This window comes from Ambystoma mexicanum, chromosome 6q (genome assembly GCF_040938575.1).
Source record: "Ambystoma mexicanum isolate Mex_15411 chromosome 6q, UKY_AmexF1_1, whole genome shotgun sequence".
NCBI lineage: Eukaryota > Metazoa > Chordata > Amphibia > Caudata > Ambystomatidae > Ambystoma > Ambystoma mexicanum.
The window spans coordinates 486,884,192-486,910,463 of record NC_090937.1 but is presented as its reverse complement, the minus strand read 5'-3'; the positions used below and the strand labels follow the sequence as shown (position 1 = coordinate 486,910,463).

Below are 26,272 nucleotides of genomic sequence, written 5' to 3'. Positions count from 1 at the left end.
CTAGCAGGCGCGGCAGTTTGCCCAGAATGGTCTTCGTCCGTTCTTCCGACGGTGCCGCCAGGCGCCTCACTGTATCGAGCTTCGCTCCCAGAAACAGGGCCACCTGCGACGGCACCAGGTGGGACTTTGGATAATTTATGGCGAATCCCAGGTCTGTGAGTAGCTGGACGGTCCTCGCAGTGTGTTCGACGGCGAGTTCCCTCGTCCTTGAGCGGATGAGCCAGTCGTCCAGGTAGGGGTAGACGTGAATCCCCTGCAGGCGCAGCCGCGCCGCCACAGGTGCTAGGCACTTGGTAAAGACCGTGGGGGCCGACTTCAATCCGAACGGCAGTGCTCCGATTTGGTAGTGGCGTCCCTGGACGACGAACCTGAGGAACTTTCGGTGACTTTTGAGGATGGGAACGTGGAAGTATGCATCCTCCAGGTCCAACGACGATAGAAAGTCGCCTTCCTCCAGCTCACCCAGCACGTGCTGGAGGGTGACCATCCTGAACTTTTGTGACCTGATGTATTTGTTCAAACGACGAAGGTCCAGGATGGGGCGCCAGCCGCCCGTCTTCTTTCTGACGAGGAAGTACCTTGAGTACACCCCGGAGCCTCTTCGGGACGAGCTCGATGGCGCCTTTTCTGAGCATCGCCCGTACTTCCAACAGCAGTTGCGGGACGTGATTTTCCTTCCTGCCACAGGTGGAACGTGATGGCACTTCTTCAGGAATTCGATAGAGTGTCCTCTTGCCAGGGTATCCAGCACCCAAAGGTCGGTGGAGATGGAATTCCACACGCCGACGAAATTAGTCAGCCGGCCTCCCACCGGGGTGCTTCGGTGGGGGCCCGAGGCCACGGCCGGTTCAGTCCTGCTTGGAGGGGGTGGCCTTGCCGCCCTGGCCACCTTGGCGGCGAGGCGCTCCCTACTTGCCGCGACCCCTGTAGGCCTCCTGAGACGAGGAGCGTGCCGCCTGGCGGTAGGACGAGCCACCGCTGGACCCCTTGGAGGCCCCCTGTCTGCCTCTGGAGCTCCGAAAGGGCGTTGTTGCTGAAGGGCTCCTAGGGCGCGGGCCGTCTCCGTGTCAGTCTTTATGGCTTGGAGGGATTCATCCACCACCTTCCCGAACAAGTTGCTGCCGTCGAACGGCATGTCCAACACCCTGGTCTGGACATCCTGACGCTAGTCGGTCGCCCGGAGCCAACCCCGTCGTCGTAGGCAAACTCCGTTGTCCAGCTGGCGGAACCCGGTATCGGCAATATCGGTTGCCACCGTTATGGCGTAGTCCGACGCCACCTCGCCTTCTTGAAGTATTTCCAGGGCCTCGGACCTCTTGTCGTCCGGTAGGAAGTCCAATATGGGGGCCAGCTTAAACCAGAGCTCCCTGTCCTAACGGGCCACTATCGCCAGGGCATTGGCCGCTTTGATCGTCGTCGCCGCCGACGAAATGACCCTTCGCCCCATGGCGTCCAACTTCCTACCCTCGCCGTCCGGAGGGGAATTAGACGTTGAGGCTCCTGACCCCGCCGCTTTCTTCTTCGCCGCCGCTGAGACGACCGAGTCTGGCATTGGCTGAGCCCTGAGGCACAGGGGAGCGGTCTCGGGGACCCGGTATATCTTCTCGTACCGGTCCCGTTTGGCTGGTGCCGTGGAGGGGTTCTTGAGTACCGACAGGCCCTCCTCCCAGATGTCATCGATTAGAGGCACCGCGATGACAGTCTTCCTCTTGGCCTCCCGGCGCTGATAGAGGAAACCTTCCTTTTTCTGCTCCTCCGGGCAGAGCTGGAACAATTCGGACGCCCTGGCGATCATGGCGTGGAATGAGCCAATCTCGTCGGGCGGAGAGGCCCGTGCGACGGGAGACCCGTTCCGTCGTCGTCGCCCTCAGAACCTGTTGTCGAGCCCACCGCACCGTCATCTCCCGACTCGTGGGAGGACGAGGAGGGAACTGTAGGCCTTACGGGGGCGAGTGGAGGAGAGGGTTGGGTCCTCCGTCGTTTGTTCTGAGGACTTCCCGACGGGCCAGGTTGCGGGTCCTCCGGCCTGGCCGTGGTAGTCTCGTCCTTATCTCAGAGCATAAGGACTGGATCGCAGACAAAATGGCCGCCGAGCTATCCTGAGGCCTATGTTCTGGCTGCGCCGGAAGGGAAGGCTGCTCTTCCTCGCCATCGTCGTCTTCCTCGGTTATCTCCCGAGGATCTTCCTTACGGGATCGAACCTTCTCGAATTGGACTTCGAGATTCCTCACGGCCTCAGTCAGTTCCTCCTCCGAGGCTGACTCCGAGCTCGAGGAGGCTACCGTGCCCCCACTCACTTCTTCCATCATGGTGGCCATGACGATGGACTGAAAAGAGGATTCCCTCCTTGGCGGCAGGGAAACTCTAGTCCCGGAGGCAGTCTCTGCCGGCTTGGCCAGAGTCGCTGCGATCGCCTCGATAGAGGCCTTTGCCTGCTGGGTAGGGGCCTTCACCACCTTAGATGCGTCCCGGGCCTTCTCCTTAGGGGGAGGGGCGACGCCTCGTTCCCCCTCTCCCGAGATCGGATGGGGCTTCTCCCGAAGCTTACCCGGGGTCTCGGACTTCCTCTTCCCCGAACCGGAGCGCTGGATCATGGTTGACGGTGCCGGGGAAGGTGCGCCCTGCCTGGCGACCGAAGAGCCCGACCTTTCGGCGCTCCCAGAGCCAGCGGACTCGCAGCGCTTGGCCTGGTGTTGGGCACCCGTCGCCGGGGCGCCCGCACAGGACTTAAAAGCCCGCTCGGACCCTTTCTTCTTCCTCTCACCCGTTGAGCCCTTCTCCAACCAGCTGGCGAGACTGGATCGACGGTCCCTCATGGTCCGCTCCGACAAGTTCTTGCAGAACTGGCAGTCCTTCTCTACATGAGTCTTGTCCCCATGAAGACAGTAGAGGCATCGCGAATGCTCGTCCTCCTTAAACACATTCTGCAGCCTGCATCCAGGGCAGCTGCGTAACAGCTTGGGTCCGGGTGACGAACTCGCGTCCTGGGCCATCTCGAAGTAGGCCGCAAATCTTCTGGAATCCTCCAAAAGGTTGATTCGACAAAATCTTCACCCTTGAGGGGCGTAGGAAAATCCTGCAACAGGTACCCGTTAACGGGAGTAGAAACGGTGGAGCTTGAGACTTGATTAACCGAAAAATGTGAAAATTCACCTGAAAAAGCGCGAAAACGCAGCAAAAGCTCGAGAGCTAAGCACGAGGACTCCCAACACTTGAACGTGCGGTAAAAATCTGAAGATGGCTGCCAGAGGCGGGGCTTAGGGAGATGGCAGTCATTGGCTGTGGTCAGTATGACGCAGAGATCAGTGATTGGTTACTACTACGATAGACAGATCAGAAACAAAACTGATACTGATTTTTCTTTACCGAGCATTCCCAGCCTGACGACGGGGTATTCACGAGCATGTGAATCCATGCCAGACCCCATGCTGGAGAAATATATATTAATAGTGAACTTGCTTACATTAATAGTGTTAGAGTGTTTCTAAGTGTGTCTTTAAATAAATAATTATATACTTGATACCAAAAGCTCTGGTCAGTGTTTGCTTGTGCTACTGTATTTTGGTACCTATCTTGTATACTCTATATACTGTCTAACTCTTCTTGAGAGAAGTCTGGCTGCTCAGCCACAGCTACCAGGTAAATCTGGGTGATACAGACTGCTACCAATTGGGTTTACTGCCAAGACCTGTAGTCTTAAGCCTTTTGCAGTGGTCCCCAAGGGAACTGCAAAGGGTTCTGCCTAACATCAAGAAATGGGAATTTACACTAAATAATACATTGAATGAACACTGGGATTATCTTTGGAGGGCAATACCCAGAATCACCCGCTCCATAAAAACAAGGGAAATGTGGTACAAGATAATGTTTCAATGGCATTATACTCCGGAAAGACTACACTCAATGTATCTGACATCATCATCTCTTTGCTGGAGGGCTTTGGGTGGAAAGGAGATTGGAAACCTATCTGGTGGGACTGCCCTATAAATTACAAGTTACTCACCGTAGTGACAAACATACTCTTAGTCCATAGTCCTGTTTCCTCCATACTGAATGGGGCATCCCTCACTAGGGACGGGAGATGCAACCTTTTTCACCAGAAAAAACGTTTTCACTTCAAATCTAGAAGCGCGCGGGGGCCCTGGCAGCACTGGTGCCACTCCTCAGTCCCCATTGAGGTGTCTAAAATATTACAATTGCCTAAGTGACACCAGTTTTATTAGGGGAGAGGATGGTGGGACGTATGGAGGAAAGGGGACTATGGACTAAAAGTATGTTAGTCACTACAATGAGTAACTTGTAATTACTCTTACGTCCTGTACCCTTTCCTCCATACTGCATGGGCGATTACAAATGAATGTAGCCCCAGGGTGGAGAGGTGACCCTCATTAAGAAAACAAGTTCCTTAATGCTGCCTGCCAAAATGCCACGTCCGACCTGGAGCCGGCATCTCAACAGTAGTGCTTGCAAAAAGCAGAGGGGGTGGCATCAGTGGCCGCCCTACTAATGACCTGCCATAGTACGTGTCTCTGAAAGACGACCGCCGTGTCCTTGGCTCTGAATGAGTGGGCATGCTCGTTTGCCGAAGGCCACTTGTGTTGCTCCTCCTAGGCCTCCTTCAGGAGACCACCATCCACCTGGCTATGGAGGCCTTGGAAGCCCGATATCCTGGCCCTAGCCTCTGAGAGTGATAAATAGAGCCTCAGCATTGCGGAAGCTCTTGGTCCTGTCCAGATAGAACTTTGGCGCTAGTCTAGCACTAAGACACTGCAGAACCATCTGAGCATGGTCCTTCGGGTCAGCGAAGAAAGTAGGGAGTACCATCTCCTCATTTAGATGGAACGCAGAGACTACCCCAGGCAAGTACATGGGATGCGTTCTGAGGACCACTCTGTCCTGTGAAAGGTAGTGTATAGCTAGGGTGCCATCGGAGCTTGGATTTCGCTGAAACAGCATGCAGACGTAAGGCCCACCAAAGGGCCGGTCTTAATGGTGCCTAGCCTGATGCCCGCGGACGCCATTAGCCCAAAGGGTTTATGCGCCAAGGGTGCCAACATTATGCTGAGGTCCCACACGAGGTGTGGCTTCTTGATGGGAGAATAGAGCCTGGAGAGGCCCGTCAAATGTCCTTAAACACCGGATTGGAGGATGAGAAAGAACGTCCTCCTCTGAGTTCCGGTAGGCTCCGAATGTCGTGAGATAGATAGGCTTTGAGGGTGAGCCAGATGGCCACCAACTCAAGCCAGATGATGAGGGTCACCTGCTCCTGACAGAGCCCTCTACGTGGACCCTGTGACTGTCCAAGGTAGCTTCCCATCCCACTAGGAATGAGTCAGTGGGGATGGTAACCTGCAGAGCTGGCTGACGAAGGGGCCTGACTATCCGTAAATTGCAGTCCGTGTTCCACCAGACTAGGTTGTGACGGTGATGCAGTGGAATGCTGATCGGCTCCGCCTGGGAATCCTTCTCCTGACTCCAGGAGGCTCCGCAGTCTAACTGCAATTTAGGCGTTGGTACTACCATGCAGAGGTCACTGTTCTGCTGCGAAAATGCTGCAGGGGCCTCTGATGGCTGTGATCTGGTCCTCTGAGTGGAAAATTCTCTTGGCGCGTGTATCCCATATGAGGCACAGGAACGTTAAAGTGCCTGTGCTCCAGCTGTGACTTCTTGAGATTGAGGCCAAAGGGTAGAAACTTGCATAGGAAATGGAAGCCCATGATCCTGACCTACGAAGGGACATATGGGGCTGCCGTTCGGCACGTGAAGGTAAGCATCATTCAGATCCAGGAAGCACATGGAGTCTCCCGTGCACAATATCTTCGCAATACGCGCTGGGGGAACCATGGTATGGCGAAAATCTGTGAATAGGCAACCAGACCCTGCTGGGAGGCGGGGCCTTCCTCGACTGGCTGTCACTCTACGTGCAAGTGAATTTCCGCCCACAGAGTTATTGTCTGAATCTGTGGGAGGGGAGGAGAGAGGCGGATGGGGGGGGGGACAGTAGGCAGTAGCCCGAGGACACTGCGTGGAGGATCCAAGGGTCTGCGAATCTCGTGTGCCAGCATGGGCACACGTCTGGCTATATACCATAGGGGTGGCTTTAGTGAGGATGGATAAGGATTCAGCAGTCTGGGGACAGTTCCTTCTCTTATCAAGTTCCTAATCCAGTCGAACAGAACAGGTGACCCCCCCCCCAACCTCTTAAGGGAAGGTCCAGAAAGCGTTCCCGGGTGCATGCGATGAATTTGGACGCCCGTAACCCGGTAGTCCTTCGCCTGCCAGTAGCGGTGCAAACGGCACCGCCTGAGGTGTCCATGCGTGCCACAGAGGGCTCCATTATGTTTTGCGCAACTATTTTTGGCCGCTGCCAGCCCTGTGGCGTCAAGGCGCCTGTTGGTAGGCTGCGCCGAATGGGGTTTAGGCTGCGAGGTGCAGACCCGAACCTGCGGCTGAGAAGGAGGCCATGGGGCTGCCAAGACAGTTGGAGATGTGGGAGCCGGTGTTGTGGGTACTGGCATGGGAAGCTGGAGCTGCACGGGAGCTGGAGGCGCTGGAACCAAGGGCGGAGTGGCCATGGGTGATCGCGACAGAACCAGAGGGTGATGGCTTTTCAAAAAACCCAGTCTTCACTGGCCAGTGGAGCGCTTCGACGTGCAGGCAAGGGCGCAGAGCCCTGAGGGTGCTGCGGCCTGACTCCACTCTGCCTTACTGTCTGCGGGGAGAATCGGCCCTGCTACGGTGAAGGGTATGCCGTGAGCAACATATTTAGTGAAGACTAGTCCCACCTGGAAACTCGTTCCCCCTGCCTGTTCCCCAAAGGGGGATGGTGTCGGACAAGCCGGCATATTATCTGGCCCAGCGGTCATTTTGTCAGGCCGTGTGCCTGTGTCTTGGTGCTTGCCGCGTTGGGCCCCGCCTCTTCCAAGACTCCTGGCGGTCGAGCTTGAGGCCTACCCTGCACCTCAGGAAGGGGCCTGGTAGGCAGATTGTCGTAGTCAATGTCGCCAGTAGTGCTGCGTACAGGTGCCCCCTCAGACATCTGTCTGGAACTAGGGTGTAGCCCTTCGGACCTACCCCGGTAAAAGAACCTTGCGGCCCCTCCGCTCAGTTACTGGTAGGATCTTGCTACCCCTCGGCCAGTAGCTGTAGTAGCAGCCCCGATACCTGCGCTGGTACAAGGACCTGGAAGGTCCCTCCCGTGCTTATGCCTCCTTGACAGACACATCTTTGCGGTGCATGTGGTGCGTACAGACACCCCCTTGGACATCTGTCTGGTACTGGCTTGTAGCCCCTGGTGTGTGTAGACAGTAATTGAACCTTGCGGCTCCCCAGCGCAGTCGCCTGTAAGATCTTGCAACCCATAGGCCTGGAGCTGTAGCCAGCCTTGATACCTGCCCTGGTACCAGGACCTGAAAGGTCCCTCCTGCTCCTACGCTTCCTGGGGAAGGAGTTGCATTTGCAAGGTACATGGTGTGTACAGGCACCCCCTCAGACCTCTGCCCAATACTAGGGCATAGCCCCTAGGGTGTAGACCCGGTAATAGAACCTTGTGGCCCCTCAGCAGTGTCCGGTAGGATCTGGCGACCCCTCGGTCTGAAGGCCGGTAGCTGTAGCAGCCTTCGGTACCGGCACTGGTACAAGAACCTGAGAGGTCCTTCCCGCTCTATGTGCGGATGAAAACAGTGCCCCTACCGTGGGCCTGGGCTTGCCTAAACAAATTCCTTTGAGTCCTCTGGCTTCCGAAAAGCCCCTTCCACCAGGCTAACCTGTTCTTCAGAGTGCGTTGTAAGCGCATTGCACGTGGTACAGGACTCCCAGCCATGGTCAGGCACAGGGCAGCGGAGGCGGAGAGCGTGGGGGTGAGACGTAGGTAAGAGCCCCTTGCAGGCTGAACATCTGCTGGAGCCTGCTGACGTCGAACTGTGACAGGGAGGAGCATGGCACCAAAGGACAGAGGTATCTGATTAAAGACCAGAAGAAAACCAGAAGAAGATGAAAAGAAAATACTTATCCGTGGAATTACAAGGCCAGAGGCCTAACCCAAGAGCGCTGGTGAAAGCAGTCCTTTCCCGTCAACACGGAAAAGGGGACCGAGGAATGGCGCCGGTGGGTGGAGTCAGGGGAGCGCCTCTAGATTTAAATGATAAGGTTTTTTCTGGTGAAAAAGGTTCTGTCTCCCATCCCTAGCTAGGGACGACCCATGCAGTATGGAGGAAAGGGGACAGGACAAAAGAGTATAAGACCGTTTTGGGAACAGATTCAAGAGCACATAGAAAAGATATTTCCGCATATTGGACTCAATGATCTGGGGATTTGGTGAAGCTGAATATGGGATCCAAACAGAAAACACTCACCAAACGACAGCTACGTAGCTTCATGCTATTACTTATAGCTGTGTGGCTGGTAGTCTCCCGTAAATGGAAACAAAAACAAGGCCCTACGAACAGAATAGCTACAGAAAGTTTGGAACTTTACATCGCTGGAGTGGGCTATTCACGTGGCACAAAGAGACCAAGCTGCCTTTAAACACAATTAGGAGGAAGCACTTGGGCACCTTCAAAGTGACTATATGCTTCAATGGTGTCCTCACAAAATACAGATTTTGGACATTATGTGGTCACTCGGAGTAGGATAAAGGAATCAGAGATACTCCTGGGGGTTTGGGGGATGAATAAGTTTGCTTGTTTGTGTTATTTCTTTAACGTGAAAATCAATTAAAACAGCTAAAAAAAATGATATATGTGTATGTATATATATATATATATATATACACACACACACACACACACACACACACACACACACACACACAACACAAAGAAAGGCCGTAGTGAACCAGACGATGGGAGGCCCGTGTGTAAGGAGGATCAGAGCCCAGCGGAGGGCGATCCTAGGGGCGAAGAGCAATCAGCCAAAGTGCAAAGCAACCGAAGAAGACTTTGTTCGTATGTTTGTTCATTCGAATCAGCAGGCCTTCCATGGAAAGAGACTTACCCTCTGAAGGTTTTGATTATATTGAACTGGAAATGTGAACCTTGTGCTGACGAGGTCCAAGAGTGTCCTGTGCTCAGAAGTCCCACCTTGTTCCGTGCTTGAAACGTGGGGAAGGGAGACCCAGCCAAACTATCCTAATTTACCATTTTGGGAACACTTCTTTCTTTTCAGGTGAACATTATCCCACATTCTTTTTGTAACTTAGTAGTAAGGATTGGCAATAGTTTTTTTTAGTATAGCCCCTTTTTATTTGCCAAGACGTCACTAGGGCTGCCTTATAATTTGAAGGTTGTAGCTTGCTCCCATCTTAGATTAGGCATTTATCTTGCCCATTATAAGGTGCAATAAACACCCTTGAACTGTGATCACTTGTGTCCATCTTTACTGTTGCCACCATGAGTGCCTTACACTGCCTTCACCTCCCCCTGAACCCCCTCCTCTGACTCTACCTCAGACTCTTTCCTCACCAACCTCCATCTTTCCATCACCAACACTCTTGACATTCTTGCCCCAGTCATGAGGATCCGTCTGAAACCTGGCTCAAAGCATAACACTTGGTGCGCCACCAAACTTGCAGTCCTGAAACGAAAGTGCAGACCAGCATAACAGAAGTGGCTAACCTTAGGCCCATCCTCTGAGAAACTTGCCTACCGCCTTCTCCAAAGGCAGTACAGACTCACCATCCGTGCAAAGAAAAGAGCCCACATTCAGGCACAGGTCTCTGGCGCATCCAATAACTGAGCTGAACTTTTGAAAATATGCAGGTACTAGCCAACCCCTATGCAGTCTTCTCCTCCCCTCCTCCTTCCCAGGCCCTCTGCAATGCACTGGCCTCACACTTTGCCACCAAAACTCAGGACATTCTGACCACCCTTTCTACACTCCCTCACAACCCATTCCACCCCCCCCCCCACCACACCACACCACACCACACCCCTCCCTTCCTTCCTTGTCCTCCTCCTCCTCCTCTCCTGTCACACCTGAAGAAGTTACCAGAGTTGTCCGGCTCTCTTGGCCCGGCTCTCGCTGTTTCGGCAATCACTCTCATCACTGGATCTTTCCCCTCCCACCCTTAAGCGCTCCCTCTTACACCCAGGCCTGAAAGAAACATCTTCTGACCTGGTGTTAGGCAGAATCCTGTGCAGTGCCCTTAGGGACCACTACACACACTTAAGACTACAAGTGGTAATACAAATTCACCTTTGGTACAAGCCTGTACTACACTGTTAAAGTGGTAGCAGTAGCAGAGCAGCCAGACTTATCTCAAGAGCAAATGAGCAATAGTACAGATTACACAAAGGACCACAATTACTGTGACTCAAGCAAACATTGACTCAAGGTTTTTGGTTGAAAAGTAAAAGTACATTTATTTCTAGACCATCTGTTCGTAAAACACTTCACTTCTATTAATGTATAACCACACGTAAAATACACTACACACAACCAATTCACTGTGTGCAGCACAATTCAAGGTAAGTATGTTTGGTTTTGACAGACCGTTGTTGTAAAACAAAGATGTTACCGGGGGGACAGATGCGATCACTTTTTGACAGTAATGACAGTTCGGTCTTACTAAAGATACGCGTACCGACGGAAAGAAATGTTACCGGAGTTAAAACACCCTTAGCACCTGAATCAACACAAGGGATTTGGGGATAAGAATCATAGGCAATACTTTTGCCCAGGCAGATAGAATCAGGGGACACTTTCCTACAAGTGAATAAAAGTCAATAGGCCTGTGCCAGTGTCAAGTGGAACAGGGTTCCTGTTGTCAAGGATCACACGGTTAGTATAGTTCACCATTCGAGATTGCCAGGAGTACTTAGATATTGTCACAGGAGGAAGCAAAAGTTATAAGAGGGACGGAAGATAAGGACAAGCCTTTGGTGAGGAAAAAAGGGATTCACCCTAGTTCCTCGAAATCAGAGACAGTACCTTATTCAAGTGAAGAAGAGCTGGTGCCACGGCAGTTGTTCCTGGTAGTTCCTGCAGACTCACGGTTCCTGTGACTTCAGTCGTGGGGACAAGAAGGACGACGTCTGGAGCAATCTGCACTACCCAGGGATGAGGCCAGCAGCAGCAAAAGCAACAGTGAATAAAAGGTGCGCTCCTTTAAAACAGGAGAGGCTCTTCAGGTGGCTATCCAGACCACTACAGCTGTGTGCAGCGATTTCAACCAAGAAGAGGATTCTCTGCCTGTGGAAGGTGATCTGATTAATCCAACCAAGCTCAAGGGAAGACGACTCCGGACTGGATCTTCTCTTGTCGCCGAAGGGTAGATAGCTCAGGACTGCAGCAGGGCTCCACCGGGACTCGGTAATTGTAGTAGCGTCTTCTTCTCCGCTTCTCTTCGGTTCCTTGTAGTTCCAGTGGCGACTCTGACTTCCAGCCCAAGAGTCCTGCCTTTTATGTGAAAATCCCCCATTCACACAGCCTGGCTGTCAATCACCCAGCAGGGGGATTGTACGGCCCGGACAACCACCTTAGCCAATCATGACAAAGTGCGACTTGGGTTTCCAAGGATACCCTGTGCAGGGGTGACTACACCCCTCCCTCACATACAGCGCACATAGACACCCAGGCACCAAGAGGAGGGCTTCTTGGAGGAAGCCTGCCAAAAGACTGAGAACAAAGAAGGCAAACCTGGTTTTTCGTGCAAAGTAAAACACAAGAAGGACTTTAACAAAAAGAAATGGTGAATAAACCCGACCCGCGCAAAAAGAAAGAGTATTTGGTCAAGCGGGTTTATGTTCGAGGCTACTATGATAGCCTGGAACAGTACCACGTTTATATAATATAATCGCAGTAGAAAAGTTAGGTTAGATACCACTGTGACCAGCCAAGTATGAATGTTAAAAGAGCGAAACAAAGCTCAGAGAGGCACAGACAAAAAGGGATAGGAGTTAACCCTTTCCAATACTCTATGTAAGATGGGGTGTACTGGGTCTGTAGTTTTAAATGACTATGTAAAGTAAATGGTAACTTTACCTGTTTTCTGGGGGACAGTAGTCAGCCCCAGAAAATGGAGTCAGGGGGAAGTCTCAAAGACAACCCTGTGTTACGGCACGGAAGGTGCTGTGTAACACACACGAAAAGTGGGGTTCATGGAGTGGGGTCCTCCAGAGCCCACCATCACACAAACAGTAGAAATACACATGGCAAAACACACGTAAGAGTGGGAAAAAGGCTCACACTCTTACCAAGTGGAAAAAATAAACTCCAGACATCCAGCAAAGCTGCTGGGGGACTCACTAGGTGAGCGAAATTAGCCATAGAATGAGAATTCTCCCTAATACCCGGCCTGATAGCTATCGCCCTATCGCCATCACCCCCTTCCTGGGGAAGCTACTTGAGAAGCTGGCCTTGCCCCAACTTAACTCTCACACTGAACTTGTTGGTGGCCTCCACGACCATCAATCTTGATTGAAAGCATCCAGAGGCACGGGAAAACTGCTCTTCTGAACACCTGTGAAGAACTGCTTGTATCTCTGGACTCCAACTCCCCAGCTGTCCTTAGCCTTCTCAATCTCTCCTCTGCATTTGTCACAGTGAAACATTCCATCCTGATACAGAGGCTCCATGATACACTTGGCATCTCGGAACGGGCACTGGATTGGCAATCCTCTTTCCTCACTAACCGAACAAATCCTCCCTCCACCCCTGACATCTATTGAGAACGACCCCCTACTCCCGGTCAACACATCCCCTGCAATATCAAACTCCAAAGACAGAGGAGCTCTCTGGCGATCCAAACATCACAAGACGCACGCCACTACCGCAGCTTCTATACGCACACAAAGGAACTCCTCCCCCAGACCAATAGCCCCAACTCAGCCCTCCCTGTCACTGCCAGTCACCATCTGAAACCTGCACTACCACTCACCCACTCGTGCAGAACACCACATAACTCCAACATCGTCATCCCTCCACTGACACACTCCCCATACACGCCCCCTACCTCAGTGTCACACTCCCTCAAAAACCTGGCGCCCCCTCAACTGCACGATCCCTCTAGGACAACTGCAGCCTGCAAACTCTGCACACCCTGCTACCCTGCCTATCCTCACCTACGATACACTATGACCCTACTCCCCCATTCCACCCTCTCCCGTTCCATCAGCTCCTACTCTACCCCTACCTACAGACCTCCCCCTTCTTACCCTTTCCTTTCCCTGAAAGTAGCACACCTCTTCCTTTCTAAAACAATTGCTTCATCCGTTTCTCCGTCTGAACCTCCTACCCTCTCTCACACCCCTCTAGCAGCCAAACCAACAAAACGTGTAGAAAGTGACCGACCCCGTCCCTCGACTCTTCATACCTCACCACAGCTCCATCATTCCAACCTCCCATCCCTTCCCACCCCTATCATCAGTTACTCTCCTCCCCTCTCTCCCCATCTCCACCCCCCTGTTCTCGACATCTCTTCCTGTACACCTAAACCCCTAGCACCCTCCAGACTAACCACAAACATCTCACCCAACCCCACCCACCCTTGCACCCCTAATCCTTCCTACGTCACTGCACACCTACCGCCTTCTCTTCCCGCTCCCCAGTGACCTAACCCACTCACCCGACCCTCCAATAGTACACGCATCCAGATCCTCCACTATCCCCCCTCAGTCTGTCTCAACCACCCTGACTGATCCTACCACACATCCCATCTCAACGGGCACCCATGTCCACCGAGCATTTCCCGCGACGAGCATCATGACAATCACCTCCCCTCATGAAGTCACATGCCTCCTGTTCAATGGCTGCTCGGTGACGAAAAACAGACCGTATCTTTGACCACCTATCCGCTGACAATTCTGACCATTTTTATCACTGAAACTTGGTTCTCCGATGATTTTGCACCAGTCGCGCATAAGGCCTTCCCCCCTGGCTACTCCCTTATCGCACACAACAGACCTTCTAGAGGTGGCAGAGTGGCAATCCTCTACAAACCTCATCTCACTGACCGAATCCCAGGCATGCAACGCTACCTGCAAATCCCTTCTAGTAAAATTCTCACTACCATCAACACTCACTCACAGCTTCCTACTCATATACAGACCGGATGGTTATGACAGACATTTCGCCAACAATCTCTGTGACGCAATAACTACCATTCAGGTAAATCACCCATCTCTCACACTATTGGGAGATTTTAATATCTGGTTCGATATACCCAACAACCCCATGATTCAACCACTGGTCGACAGTCATGACGCGCTCATCCTGTCCCGACATACCAATGGTCCAACTCACTCTGGTGGTCACACCCTTGATGTGATCTTTAGCACCTATGATCTTGTCTCTATATCCACTCCCAAACCACTTATCTGGACAGAACACTTGGGCATCCCTTTTCTATCCACACACCAGCCCCTCCTCCTACAGCTCCCCATGCCCTCACTTTTGATATCAAATGCTGGAACAAAGTCCAAGTACATCCCGACCTAACCGAAGCCCTTCTACTCGATCCACCAACGACGCTGACCTGAGGTAGACCCTTAACCATTAAATCCTTTGACTCCTGGCTTAAAGAATCACAAATTCCTCTCACCCCTTCACACCCGCAGCCTCACGCAAAGCACCGTCGCCACAATGGTTCACGACCCCACCTGATATAATTCTCTTGAGCGCAAATGGTGAGCATCTAAAACTGCTCTCAGCAGATCTATGTTTGTCCACCACCACTACAGCTACAAATCTGAGATCCGGAAAGCCAAAAAGGCCTATTACAATAAACAAATCTGAACTGTGGTAGCAGCAGCAAAGAACTCCACAAGATCATCTCCGAATTTGTGAAACCTACTTGCACCTCTACCCAAACCACCCCCACGCAAACACTCTGCGATTGCCTCACATTACATTCCTACAACACTGCACTCTGCAGGATGGCAACCCTTAACAGCAAACTCTCAACCCCACCCCTTCTAATCCTGTAACCCCAACGAGAGCAATGCCATCCATTACTTTCCAACCCATCTCGAGTAATGAGTTCCTAGCTCCATCTGGCAGCTCGACCCCTGTCCCGCCTCTCGTCTGAAAGAAATATTCTCCTCTACTTGCGCAGGAGAACATGCAAGGTCCATACTAAACGACTCCCTCACCCCTGGCACCTTTCCAGAGGCCTTCAAAAAAGTGCATGTCAAACCCCTTCTAAAAAAAGGCATCCCTTGACCCTAAGAATTACGGACCGATCTCAGACACCAGATTTGTCACAAAACTCATTTATCGGGCTGCATACTCCCAGCTCAACCGCTTCGTAGAATCGAACAAACTACTCGACACTGCGCAATCAGGATTCAGGCTGTGCCATGGAACAGAAACCATTCTGATCTCGATCTGGGATGATCTTAAGGTCGCGGCATGCTCTGAGGGTTGCGCAGCACTGATTCTCCTTGATCCCATTCTATCCTCCTTGACCACCTCCACTCACTAGGAATCTGTGGCTCTGCACTCAAATGACTTGCCTTCTTCCTCAGCAACAAGAAACAAATAGTTTTCTCTCCCACTTTTTTCTCAACTGCTCGCACTGTGATCACAGTCGTACCCAAGGCGCCAGTTTCTCTACTCTCCTATTTAACCTCCATCTGACCACGCTACCAGGAATCAACCGCTCGCACAAACTCTCCTGATACAACTACGGAGACGATACCCAAATTATCCTGAGAATTCCCAAAACTAGCACCAACCCACGCCCCCGACCTTGAAGCTTGCCTTAGTGATATTGACCGATGTATGACAAAAAACCACCTCCTCCTGAGCCCAGATAAAACTAAAATCATGGTGTGCAACAATACTGCTCTTCTCCCGCATCCACTCCCATGGCACCCTTTTCTTGGCACCCCCCCCCCCCCGAGCCCCTTCCAAAACAGTCAAAACGCTTGGCTGCACTATATACTCAGACATAACTCTCTCCCGTCAATAATGTATCAAAATCCTGTCACTTCCACCTCAAACTCCTTAGATGCATTTTTCCTTACCTCACCTACACCAACAGACTCTCCGCTGTTATGTCCATTGTTAAGTCAAGACTGCACTATGCCAACTCCTTATACCAGGGAGCACAAACTCCTTCTCGCCCTGGGAAACAGACCACATCTCGCCCGCTCTCTGCACCCTTCACTGGCTCCCTGTAGGACGAAGGGCCACCATCAAAACCCTATGCATTACACACCGAGCAGTGCACAAGACCACACCAACGTACCTACAAGAGAAGATTAAACCCTACCTCCCTTCAAACACCATAAGATCAAGCACCGCCCTACTAGTGACTCCAACCTCCAAATCAGCCGGGATTGGAGGATCCGCCTTCTCAACCTTGACTCCAAGACTGTGAAACTCACTCCCCCCACACATTCGACACACCTGCTAGAAGCTGCTAGAAGAAAGCTTCATTGGCTCCCGGTGGCAGCTTGTATTCAATTTAAATTCTTAGTACATGCCATAAATGCATCTTCGGAAATGCAGATTAATATTTATCATCCAAATAGATGCTTAAGATCAATGGAGGGCTCTTTGTTGGTACTGCCACGAGCAAAAAGATCTCGTGGACTGGAACGGGCCTTTAATGTTCGGGGTGCACAAGCCTGGAATGCACTACCAACCAGGATACGTAAAACCGAGGATCATCTTCTCTTCCGCAAACAGCTAAAGACTATTCTCTTAAATTAGGACCCATCTTAGTTTCCTCCACCACTTCTGTCTTTCGGCACCTGGATGCCTGCGGGCGTTGGCGCCTTATAAATCTGAATAACATAACATAACACCCAAGACTACATGGCCTTCTGCAAAGCCCTAAAAACCTGGCTCTTTCCGTAAACATGATTAAGACCATCTAGGGCCACTAAAATCCTACAACTCCATGGACCACGACTTCAATAACATTACAATGGAATGTAAATACAACTTGCGGACAAACGTTCGAGAAGATACTGAGCAATGATACCACTGAAAGCGACTAACAAGTCTCCGAGACAGAATCAGAAAACAGTTACCATAGATGACAACCACTGCATCCTGCAGGCGCTAGATATAAGATCACTGACTAGCGGCTTTGCGAGTCCACTACACGTGCCTAGCTACCCCCTGTCCCATCCCACACTGAGCGAAGCTATCGCGAAGCACATGATTGTAATCCAGAACAATGGGCTCGTAAGAGTAAAACATCCACTCACTTCACCTATCACTACGATCACTCTCTACTCTACACCAACACACAATAGAGTGCAGTTACACCCCTCGATCAATTCCGACCTAGCTGCTCACAGAGGAACAATACTCCACGAACACCCAACATCCTGCTAGAATGCAGCTACCCCCCACGAAAACACACATAAGCGTCCTACACAGGCCTAATGTCGCCAAAATGCAGTCTCGGAGACCAACCACCAGACTGCACACATTCAACTGATCTCTCAATACCACGACACCTAAGGTTAGGATGCAGCTACCATCAAGCATTCGCATCAGCTGCTCCCATATTGTGAGCACCCAAGTGCACCCTACAACACCCTACTCTCTCGACTGACTTGGACTGTGGTCCCTGAGGGCGTTCAAACCACAAGCGCTTTGAGGTCATACGAATGATATATAGAGCACTATAATAATGCCAAATAACATTACTTAACATAACTAACTGTTCTTCCCAAGTCATCCTGGGCCCCTTCTCCACTACTACTTCCATCTCCACCTGTGGTCCCCCAGGGATCTATGGTCTCCCCCTGGCTCTTTAACATCTACCTTGCTCTCCTTGCACACCTCACCCCCTCTTTCTCCTCCAACTTCCAGTGTTACGCAGTCAAGACACAGCTCTTCAGACTCCCGGCTGACCCTCTTGCACCCGCCACCATCCCTGACTGCCTATCTGCCATCCAGTCCTGGTGCGCCTACAATGATTTCTGCCTAAATGCCTGTAAAACTGAGATCCTTCTCATTGGGACCCCTGCTCCCTCCTCCTTCCCCTCACTCTGGCCTTCCTCCTTGAGCTCTCCCCTAGCACCTTCAACTGAAGCCAGAAACCTTGGAGTCATCTTCAACTCCTCTCTCTCCGTCCTCCCGCACACTCAGGACATTGCAAGTCCAACTATCAAGCTCTTCCTTCTCAAAGGAATTCTACCTTTTCTCACTTTCCCCAGAGGCTCAGTGTGACTCAAGCCCTGGTTCTCTCTAGACTTGACTACTGTAACAGCCTCCTCCTGAATCTTCCTTCTTTCACTCTGCATCACCTTCAGTTTATCCAGAATAGGGCAGCAAGACTTATCCTTGGCCTTAAGCCCAGGGACTGCATCTCTCCTGCGTTAAAAAGTCTTCACTGGCTTCCGGTTGCTGCACGGATTAAATTAAAATCCCTCTGCATCATGCACAAGGCTGACTGGGCCCGGGGACCACACTTGCTTCAACTTTATACCAAATACTCTCCCTCTAGACCACTTTGCTCCTCTGGCACCAACTCTTTGTATTTAAAGCATTTTACTAAATAGAGGGCTGGGGGTCGCTCACTTTCCTTTGCAGGCTCCCTCCTTTGGAATAGCTTCCCACTCCAACCTGGCGCTTTGGGAAGAATCTTCTCAAATTCTAGACGTTTTTTAAGACTTTCCCCTTTTCCTCCTCCTCCTCCTCCTTCCCTCTGCTAATCCCAAAGTTGCTGAATTGGTGTCCTTGGCCCTTATGCATCTTCAGGAGCTTGACCTCCCACATCAAATCTTTCCCAGCTCCTGTCTATCCATGGCACTTTGCATCTGCACCCCCCTCCGCTCTTAAGATTTGCACTTACTCCTGCCATGGCCAAGCCATGTAGCACTCAACATTCCTAGAACTTAGTCTATGGCTCACCCACAAGCTCGGACTCCCCAGCACTTAACCCCTCTTCCTTTGTGCACTGGCACATTATGAATACTCACATAGCATGGTAGGTTTGTCCCTCTCCCTCTGCTGCTCTTAAATATCGTGTTTTAATGTATTTTCCACGATTGCTCCCTCTCTGCCATGTGGGCGCTTTGAAACAATATATTCTTTTTGTATAAGCGCCTAACAAGCAAACAAATAAATAAGTGGCTAGGGCAAGGTTTTGATTTTTGTCTTCTATGTGTTGTTTAAATCACTTATGCTATAACTGGATAAGTGCAATTTTCTGGTTATCCTGTTGGATAATGGTCATTTCAGAATAGTTCAGGGCAAAACATATGCACACCAGAGATTGCAGCTACTTGGCATTGAGTATAGTTTGCAATATCAACCTAAGAGCCCCATAAACATCGACCCCAACAGATTTAAAATAGCACCGATACTGCACTGTACTTGCCTACATTACGTTTTTCTTGCTAATATGGATAGCTTACTTTCCATCTCTGAATTCAATTTTCGTTTGATTGAAACACCTATACTTATACGTGCATCTGGTTCCTGGAAAACGAAAACAAAAAACTGGAATCAGTTGAATCAGTTAAATCAATCAGATACTTGGGAGTTGACCTGGACAGCACAAACACATCCCTAGCAATGCAACAGACCCTATGGGACAAAGCTAAAAGGTTAAAGGCGCAAACGCGCCTGGTCGATAAAAAGTTCGGCAAATTCTACTTGACACCCGCGATAAACTTCTACAAGGGCAAAGTCATCCCCGCACTGATCTATGGAACGGAAGTCTCGCTCTCAATTCCAACTAACATTTGGACCAAACTAGAAGGCCTAATTTGGAAATCAGTTCTGGGAGTCCCCAAATCAACCTCGATGGCGGCAATCAGAAGGGAGTTGGTCCTAGTATCCCTCGAATCCATGGTAGATCAAGCAGCAATGAATTTCTTCAGAAAATCCAACTTGGACCAGCCCCTGCCAGCCTTTTCCATTATCAAAGAGGAGTTGGACAGTGCCAAATGTGCAGCCCTGATCAAATAGAAAGAAAAAAGGAGAGAGAAACTGCTGGAAATAGCGTGCTCAGACCAAGAGCTGAAAGAAAATCCCGACAGAATACAGAAAAAAATAATTATGACGGATTGGATACGAACGACGAGCTCGCAACAAACAACAAACTCCTTACTCACCTCCCTCCGACTTAACAAAGTAAAATCTCCAATCAAGTATTGCAAAAAATTTCCCGACAAAAGAAAAAGACTAAATCTGTTACCGACTCTGATTAGATCCGCCTCAAGCGAAAAGAAATGCTGTTGTTTATGCAAAAAGCCGGCATCGATTGAAACTTTAAAACACCTAATACTGAACTGCGAAAACAATAAACTGAACAGAACAACTTACCTACTACCCTTGTTAGAAAAGCCATGGATGTTCGAAGAAAACGAGCTATGGAATAGACTGATATCAGGGGAATCCACCAGGTGGTCGGTGGCTATGGTGAACATAATTGAGGCAACTTTCAAACAGCTGGGAAATAGCACCCCCACTCCCACAGTAGAACCCAACTGGGCTCAGCCGACGTCGATAGTTGCAAAGCCTTGATGGACTCTCCCCTTACAGTTACAAGATACCAGAAAGCGCTCTTTACACTGGAAGCAAGAAGATTTAGTCAAAACAAAGCTGCAGATAAATTAACGAAAGACGGAAGCTTTCGATACATTTTTCAGGCTGTCCTGAATAAAATAAATCGGAAAAAAAACAAAAACATGCATCTTGACTATCAGAATCATATACCATTCTTATATTTCTCTGATCCTTGACTTTTTTGTGTCCTGCCTACGCCCTCTTGACATTCCTTCTTATCCTCAATTTCCTTTTCACTCTACAGACACATCTGTTTAGAGAAGTGTGCCACAACTCGCCTAAACATGGAAAAAAAGCTCAAGAAAAATGCTTAATATAAAAAATACATATATGTAATAAGCAGAATACCAAGTGTTACTTCAAGTACCTTTTCTTCCAGGCTTGATACAGTTGCTAGTTCTACAGATTTTTCCTGAATGCTTAAAGAATATGCATCGATTTGATGCCTTAACTCTTTCACCACATATTTCTGCTGCGCAAGTTCTTCTTGAGCCATCCTTAGGGCATCCTCAGTTTCCATCGACTGAAAGAAAGTTGCATATATTAGTGATCATAAATGAGAGCCAAAATGCATGAAAATTATGAAGAGAGTTTAAATTATGAACCAAAAGCAATAAAAAAAAGAAAACAGCAAAAAATTAATCTTGGACAATAGATTAATATTTTTGACAATTTTAATTGAAAAAGCATTTTCATCATCAGCTAAAATTGTCATTGTTTTGTACTGGGAGAAGATTAGATGCAGTCACGTATTTCCATGAAACAATGGCTTACTTGTCTCAAATTCTTCTGAGCATCCTCATTATGCTTTCCACCCTCTACTTTCAGTGCTTCCTCTGTGGCCTCCATCTGAGCTATTTCAGAAGTTAGATCTGTGTCACGCTCTCGTAGCACCTGCAGTTCTGCACAATGTTCCCCTTTTAACATTTCAAATGCAGACTCGCTTGCCTTCAATCGCTCTTCAAGCTGTCGCATATCAGAAACAAATTTCTGTTCCAATTCTTTTTTCTGCATTAGGATGTTTTCCTTTTCATTTGTCTTCTCCTGCAGATCTTCCATTAAAGTTGACAACTGAAAATATATTAGCAAGCTCTTAAGAAATTAATTAGTGCATGCATTGGTAAACATACATAGCTGGGGAAAGAAAGCTGTGTCTGGCTAGATGACACAAAATTAAATTAATCACTTATAGGTTTTCAGAAAAAAAAAAGATGACTGCACCAAAGAACGAAGCCTTTCATCCCACAGATGACAATTTAAGAAATAGCTTCCATGCAAGTAACTTCTTCAGAAACGTTCAGACAGCAGGAGGTGCACTAATACTCACGGTTGTTGGCAGCTAGAAAAGAACTGTAACCTCAATATTCCCCCTGTCCGGGGTAGTCTGAGGTTACATTACTTAGTAACTATAGAACTTAAAAGATTTCAAGCACTCTATATGGAGGTAGGGCATTGGGAAATGTGAGGGAAGGTACAAAAAGAATTTTACGAAAGGTAAGTCATTTATTCTTCTAACTGATTTCTTTCTCCTATCAAATTATTCATCTTAGAAATACTCCCAAAGTAGAACAGAACCTAGACATGGAAGGAGCAAGGAACCACCTTCTAGAGCATCATACATCCAAATTGGTCATCCTGGCCTGATCAGGAATCCTGGAGTAGTGTATAACACACCTGTGCAGAGATGTCCACAACAGGGATACTCCTCTGTAAAGCAGAGGTTGCTGCAAACCATCTTTCAGAAAAAGCCCCGAGACGTGCATACACTTCTTTGTTGGAGAGATGGAATCATGCAGAAATGAAGAAGGCACTCGCCCTGATCGGGATCTATTAGCTAAATGCCCTGTCAATCTGACCACCATCAAAGCCAACAAAGAGCTTGTCGATATGTCACTGAGAGCCCTCTCCCAGTCTTTTGTGTATTTGGCTAAGAGGGACGAAGAAGAATGGAAGATGGCTCTTCTGAAATTGGTGCAATTCTGACAACCATGGGAAAGACGGATGCCCCCCTCTTTCCAAAGGCCCCTTTCCCTTGCAGAAGACTAGATAAGAATTCTCAACAGCAAGAGACTGGAATTCACTCACCCGCTGCACAGAAGTGATGGGACTGAAAATCACCTGGAGCATGAGCGAAATAATTTGTATAACTGACCAAAGAGAGCCACCATCAAACAAATCTAAGAACAAGGTTAAAATCCCATACAGGTACAAATGTCATGGATTTGTCAAATCTTAAGGCCCTATCGGGCCAAGAAAAGTAGAAAATCAAGAAATGTAGAGTTCGGAAAAGTCAAGGGATCCAGTCCCTTCCTATGACCAGTCCCTTCCTATGACACCAGCTAGTGTACTTGTGGCACCTGTCGGTATCAACACTGTTAGGGAGAATTCTCTGTTAAGGCTAATTTCCCAAACCTAGCGAGTGCCCCAGCAGCTTTGCTGGATTTTCGGGGTTTATTTTTTTCTCCTGCTAAGAGTGAGAATCTTTTTCTCCCACTCTTAGTCATGATTTGAGATATCCTTTGACTTTGTAATGTGTTTTATGTGCTCTGGGGTCTTTTACTCCATAGGGCTTCATGTGTTTTTGGTATGTGTGTTACACAGCACCCTCCGTGCCGTAACACAGGGGTGTCATAGTGACCCCCAAACATAGACTCCATACCCTGGGACTGACTACTGTCTCCGAGGGCATGTAAAGTCACCATTGGCTTTACTAGTCCTAAATTGTGAACAGAACCAGTACAAACCATCATATTGTGGGCGTACTAGTAGGGGCAATTCGATTGCCCCTGGGTCTGTTGTTCGAGGGGGCACTGTCCAGTCGAGTTTTGGCTGGTGGCAGTGGATACTACTTTTTATATTCAACCGCGAATATATTCCTATGGGATTTTCCCATTGTTCGAGGCTAATACTTTTTAACAGCCTCAAACATACCGCCGGTTTATTTATTTAATATTAATTCACCGGTTGGTATTTTTTGCCAGAACTCAGTTCCAAAATGGCGTTTGTGTTCGCTTCTGTGACTCCAACCCAAGTCGAGCCCTTTGTTCCACTTTTTGGCAGGCTTCTCCACAGAAGCCTCCAAAAGTGGTGCCACTCTGTCTGGGTTCCACACGGGTGTGGGAGGGGGTTTAGGCCCCCTGGACTGAGTTGCCTTGGCAACTCAAGTCACACTCTTGTGTGATTGGCCTAGTGGTAAGCCGCTCGGCTCACCACTTAGCATGTTTGAGTGACAGCTAGGACTGATGAATGGGGGTTTTCTGCATAAAAGCAGGGCTTTGGGGACTGGGACTTCAGACGTCGCCACAGGACCAAAGAATCTGAAGAGGGAGAAGCTGAGCTGACCTGCAACGACGACACCACCGGTGGAGCCCTGCTGAACCGATTCACCACTTCTTCCAACGACAGAGGAGATCTTCATCCCGAAGAGTCTTCTTCCTTTGACTAGTGGGGATAAACAGTTTGCCCGCCTTTTCGCCTTCCCGGATCATCTCGTGGCCGCCTTGCCTGTGCCAAACACCCCGGCAACCGGGATACCACGTTTTTCCACTACCGCGAATAAAAAGGTAGTACCTTTTTGTACCGGAGAACTCCGCGGCTGGTTTCTTCCCTGTCAGTACAACGACCTTCAGCTTTCCTTCACGTCGAGATCTTCTCTTCCTCTGGATGACGCCACGACTTGCATCCACTGCCAGGAACAACTGCCCCCGCTGGAGGATTCTCCCCACTTTTGAAGGTACTGTGTCCGCCTGGCCTCCCTCGCAACGGTCTGTGTGGGGTGTCTCGGAAATCCTCATTTTACCACTTGGGTTGGCCCTAGGTTGGCTAACTGAACTTTTCTGAGCTGAACTGATTCCTTTTTAAACTCTCTGCAAGACTCTCCAAGCCTTTTAAACTGTGTGATCTTGGGCGCATTGGTGTTCTACTCTCTCCAAGAGGGAGCCTGGCCTCTGAACTTTTTGCTCACAAGTAGACTTTGACTTTCCTGCCTTGCTGAGTGCTTCTAAAGTATTGTGTTGTGTGCTGTTCCTAATTTCTGCCTTTTCCCTCCCTTTTTCTTAACTTATTGGAGTGCCATCTTTAGTTAAGCGCTCACCTCTGTCTGGAAATAAGTGGTGTTAACTAAGACTTGTCTAATAAGGAATAAGGGATGTATATATATTAATAGTAACTATGTTTTTGAACTTGCTTACAATAATAGTGCTAGAGTGTTTCTAAGTGTGTCTTTAAATAAATATATACTCGATACCAAAAGCTCTGGTCAGTGTTTGCTTGTGCTACTGTATTTTGGTACCTATCTTGTATACTCTATATACTGTCTAACTCTTCTTGAAAGAAGTCTGGCTGCTCAGCCACAGCTACCAGGTAAATCTGAGTGGTACAGACTGCTACCAATGGGTTTACTGCCAACACCTGTAGTCTTAAGCCTTTTGCAGTGGTCCCTAAGGGAACTGCACAGGTTTCTGCCTAACAGACAATTAGTAGCCAACACCCTTCTAAAAAGGAGCACATCTAAGATATCAGACAGGTCCCTCTCCTAGTACCTAAGCCTCCTTTGCAGTCAATCATGAAGGCCACGTGTGCAAGGTCAGATGGCGAACCTTGGGCTCCGAGGTGGCGATCACATCCCCTCCTGCTGGGAGGGGCTGGGGAGAACAGATGGACCTGTTCAGCAGCTTCAGGTACCATTCTCTAGGCCCAGTCCGGAGCAATTCCGAATTGCATCAGTCCAAGCGGACCAGTGACATGAAAAGAACAGGGAGAGGAATGGGTGTGGGGGACAAGGAGGACAGAGGAGAATTAAGTTTCACTGTACAATTATTGAGTCCCAAGAGCTTGCTTTGAGGGAAATTCTCCAGAGTAAAACAACCTGCACCAATGGATGACATTGGAGGCAAAGCAGTCCACTTAAGGGGTCCCCAAGAGGCAAAGATCCCATGAAATGGTCAGGAAGTTCTGGCATTGTGGGAGAAAGATGAATGCATACGTAGGGCATCCACAACCCCATTCTCTGCTCTGGCCAGATAGGCTACCATATGCAACATTCGCCAGAGCCAGGAACCAAAGCCACATGACCTTGATGCAAAGAGGCCTGGACCCCTCATATCACCTCTCATGGAATTGCATAGCTACACTGGTGTAACTCAGAACCTGGACACACCTGCCCCGCACGCAGGCAAGAACCACAAACAGGGCTAGCCTGATGGTCTGCAATTCAAAAGGATGATGTGCTCCTTGGCCTCCGTGGATGCTCAGTGACTGTTCACCATTAGATAACTCAGGTGAGCACCCCTGTCCTTAAGGAGTGTCTGACTGCCATCAACTGTATACCAGGTTAGTTACAAAGCCCCTTCTCTCCGAGCAAGTTGCATTTTGAGTCCACAGCAAGAGATTCCCTAAAATAATGCCAAAGACTTATAAAAGGATAGTCATTTTGGACATGAAACGGACCACTGACAGCGTAGCAGCCACTGAGGAGACTAGATGCAACTGATCCTTTGGCATTGGAGATGCAGGAGGCCATTACACCATCAAGACAGAGAAATGCAGTGGCTGGGACCATTCTCAGGAATAGAAAAGCTGTATCATCAGTACAATGTTGGCGACAACCTTAAGGAAGAAAGAACCAGCGTTTACAACCACTCCATAGAAGTTTAAGAAGGTGTGGTCTGGGACTGTTTAAAGTGGAAGGGAAAGCCCTAGCAAGCAGCAGAAGACCAGTATGGTGGAACAACAGACTAGGGAGAGCATGCTTGATTGCGCCTGTAGTGCAGGTAGGGAAAGACTAATCTATTCC

General features: G+C 49.4%; 1 protein-coding gene across 5 annotated transcripts in view; it reads right to left on the bottom strand.

The window, feature by feature from the left end:
• CENPE (centromere protein E) overlaps nt 1–26,272 on the bottom strand; it is a 2,471,681-nt gene that overhangs the window by 1,074,067 nt on the left and 1,371,342 nt on the right. For all 5 annotated transcript variants that reach the window (XM_069630970.1, XM_069630968.1, XM_069630972.1 and 2 more), the window contains 2 exons: nt 21,253–21,549; nt 20,846–21,001 (listed from right to left, as the gene is read on the bottom strand). In XM_069630970.1, the coding sequence (XP_069487071.1) occupies nt 20,846–21,001; nt 21,253–21,549 (453 nt within the window). The remainder of the gene's footprint in view (nt 1–20,845; nt 21,002–21,252; nt 21,550–26,272) is intronic.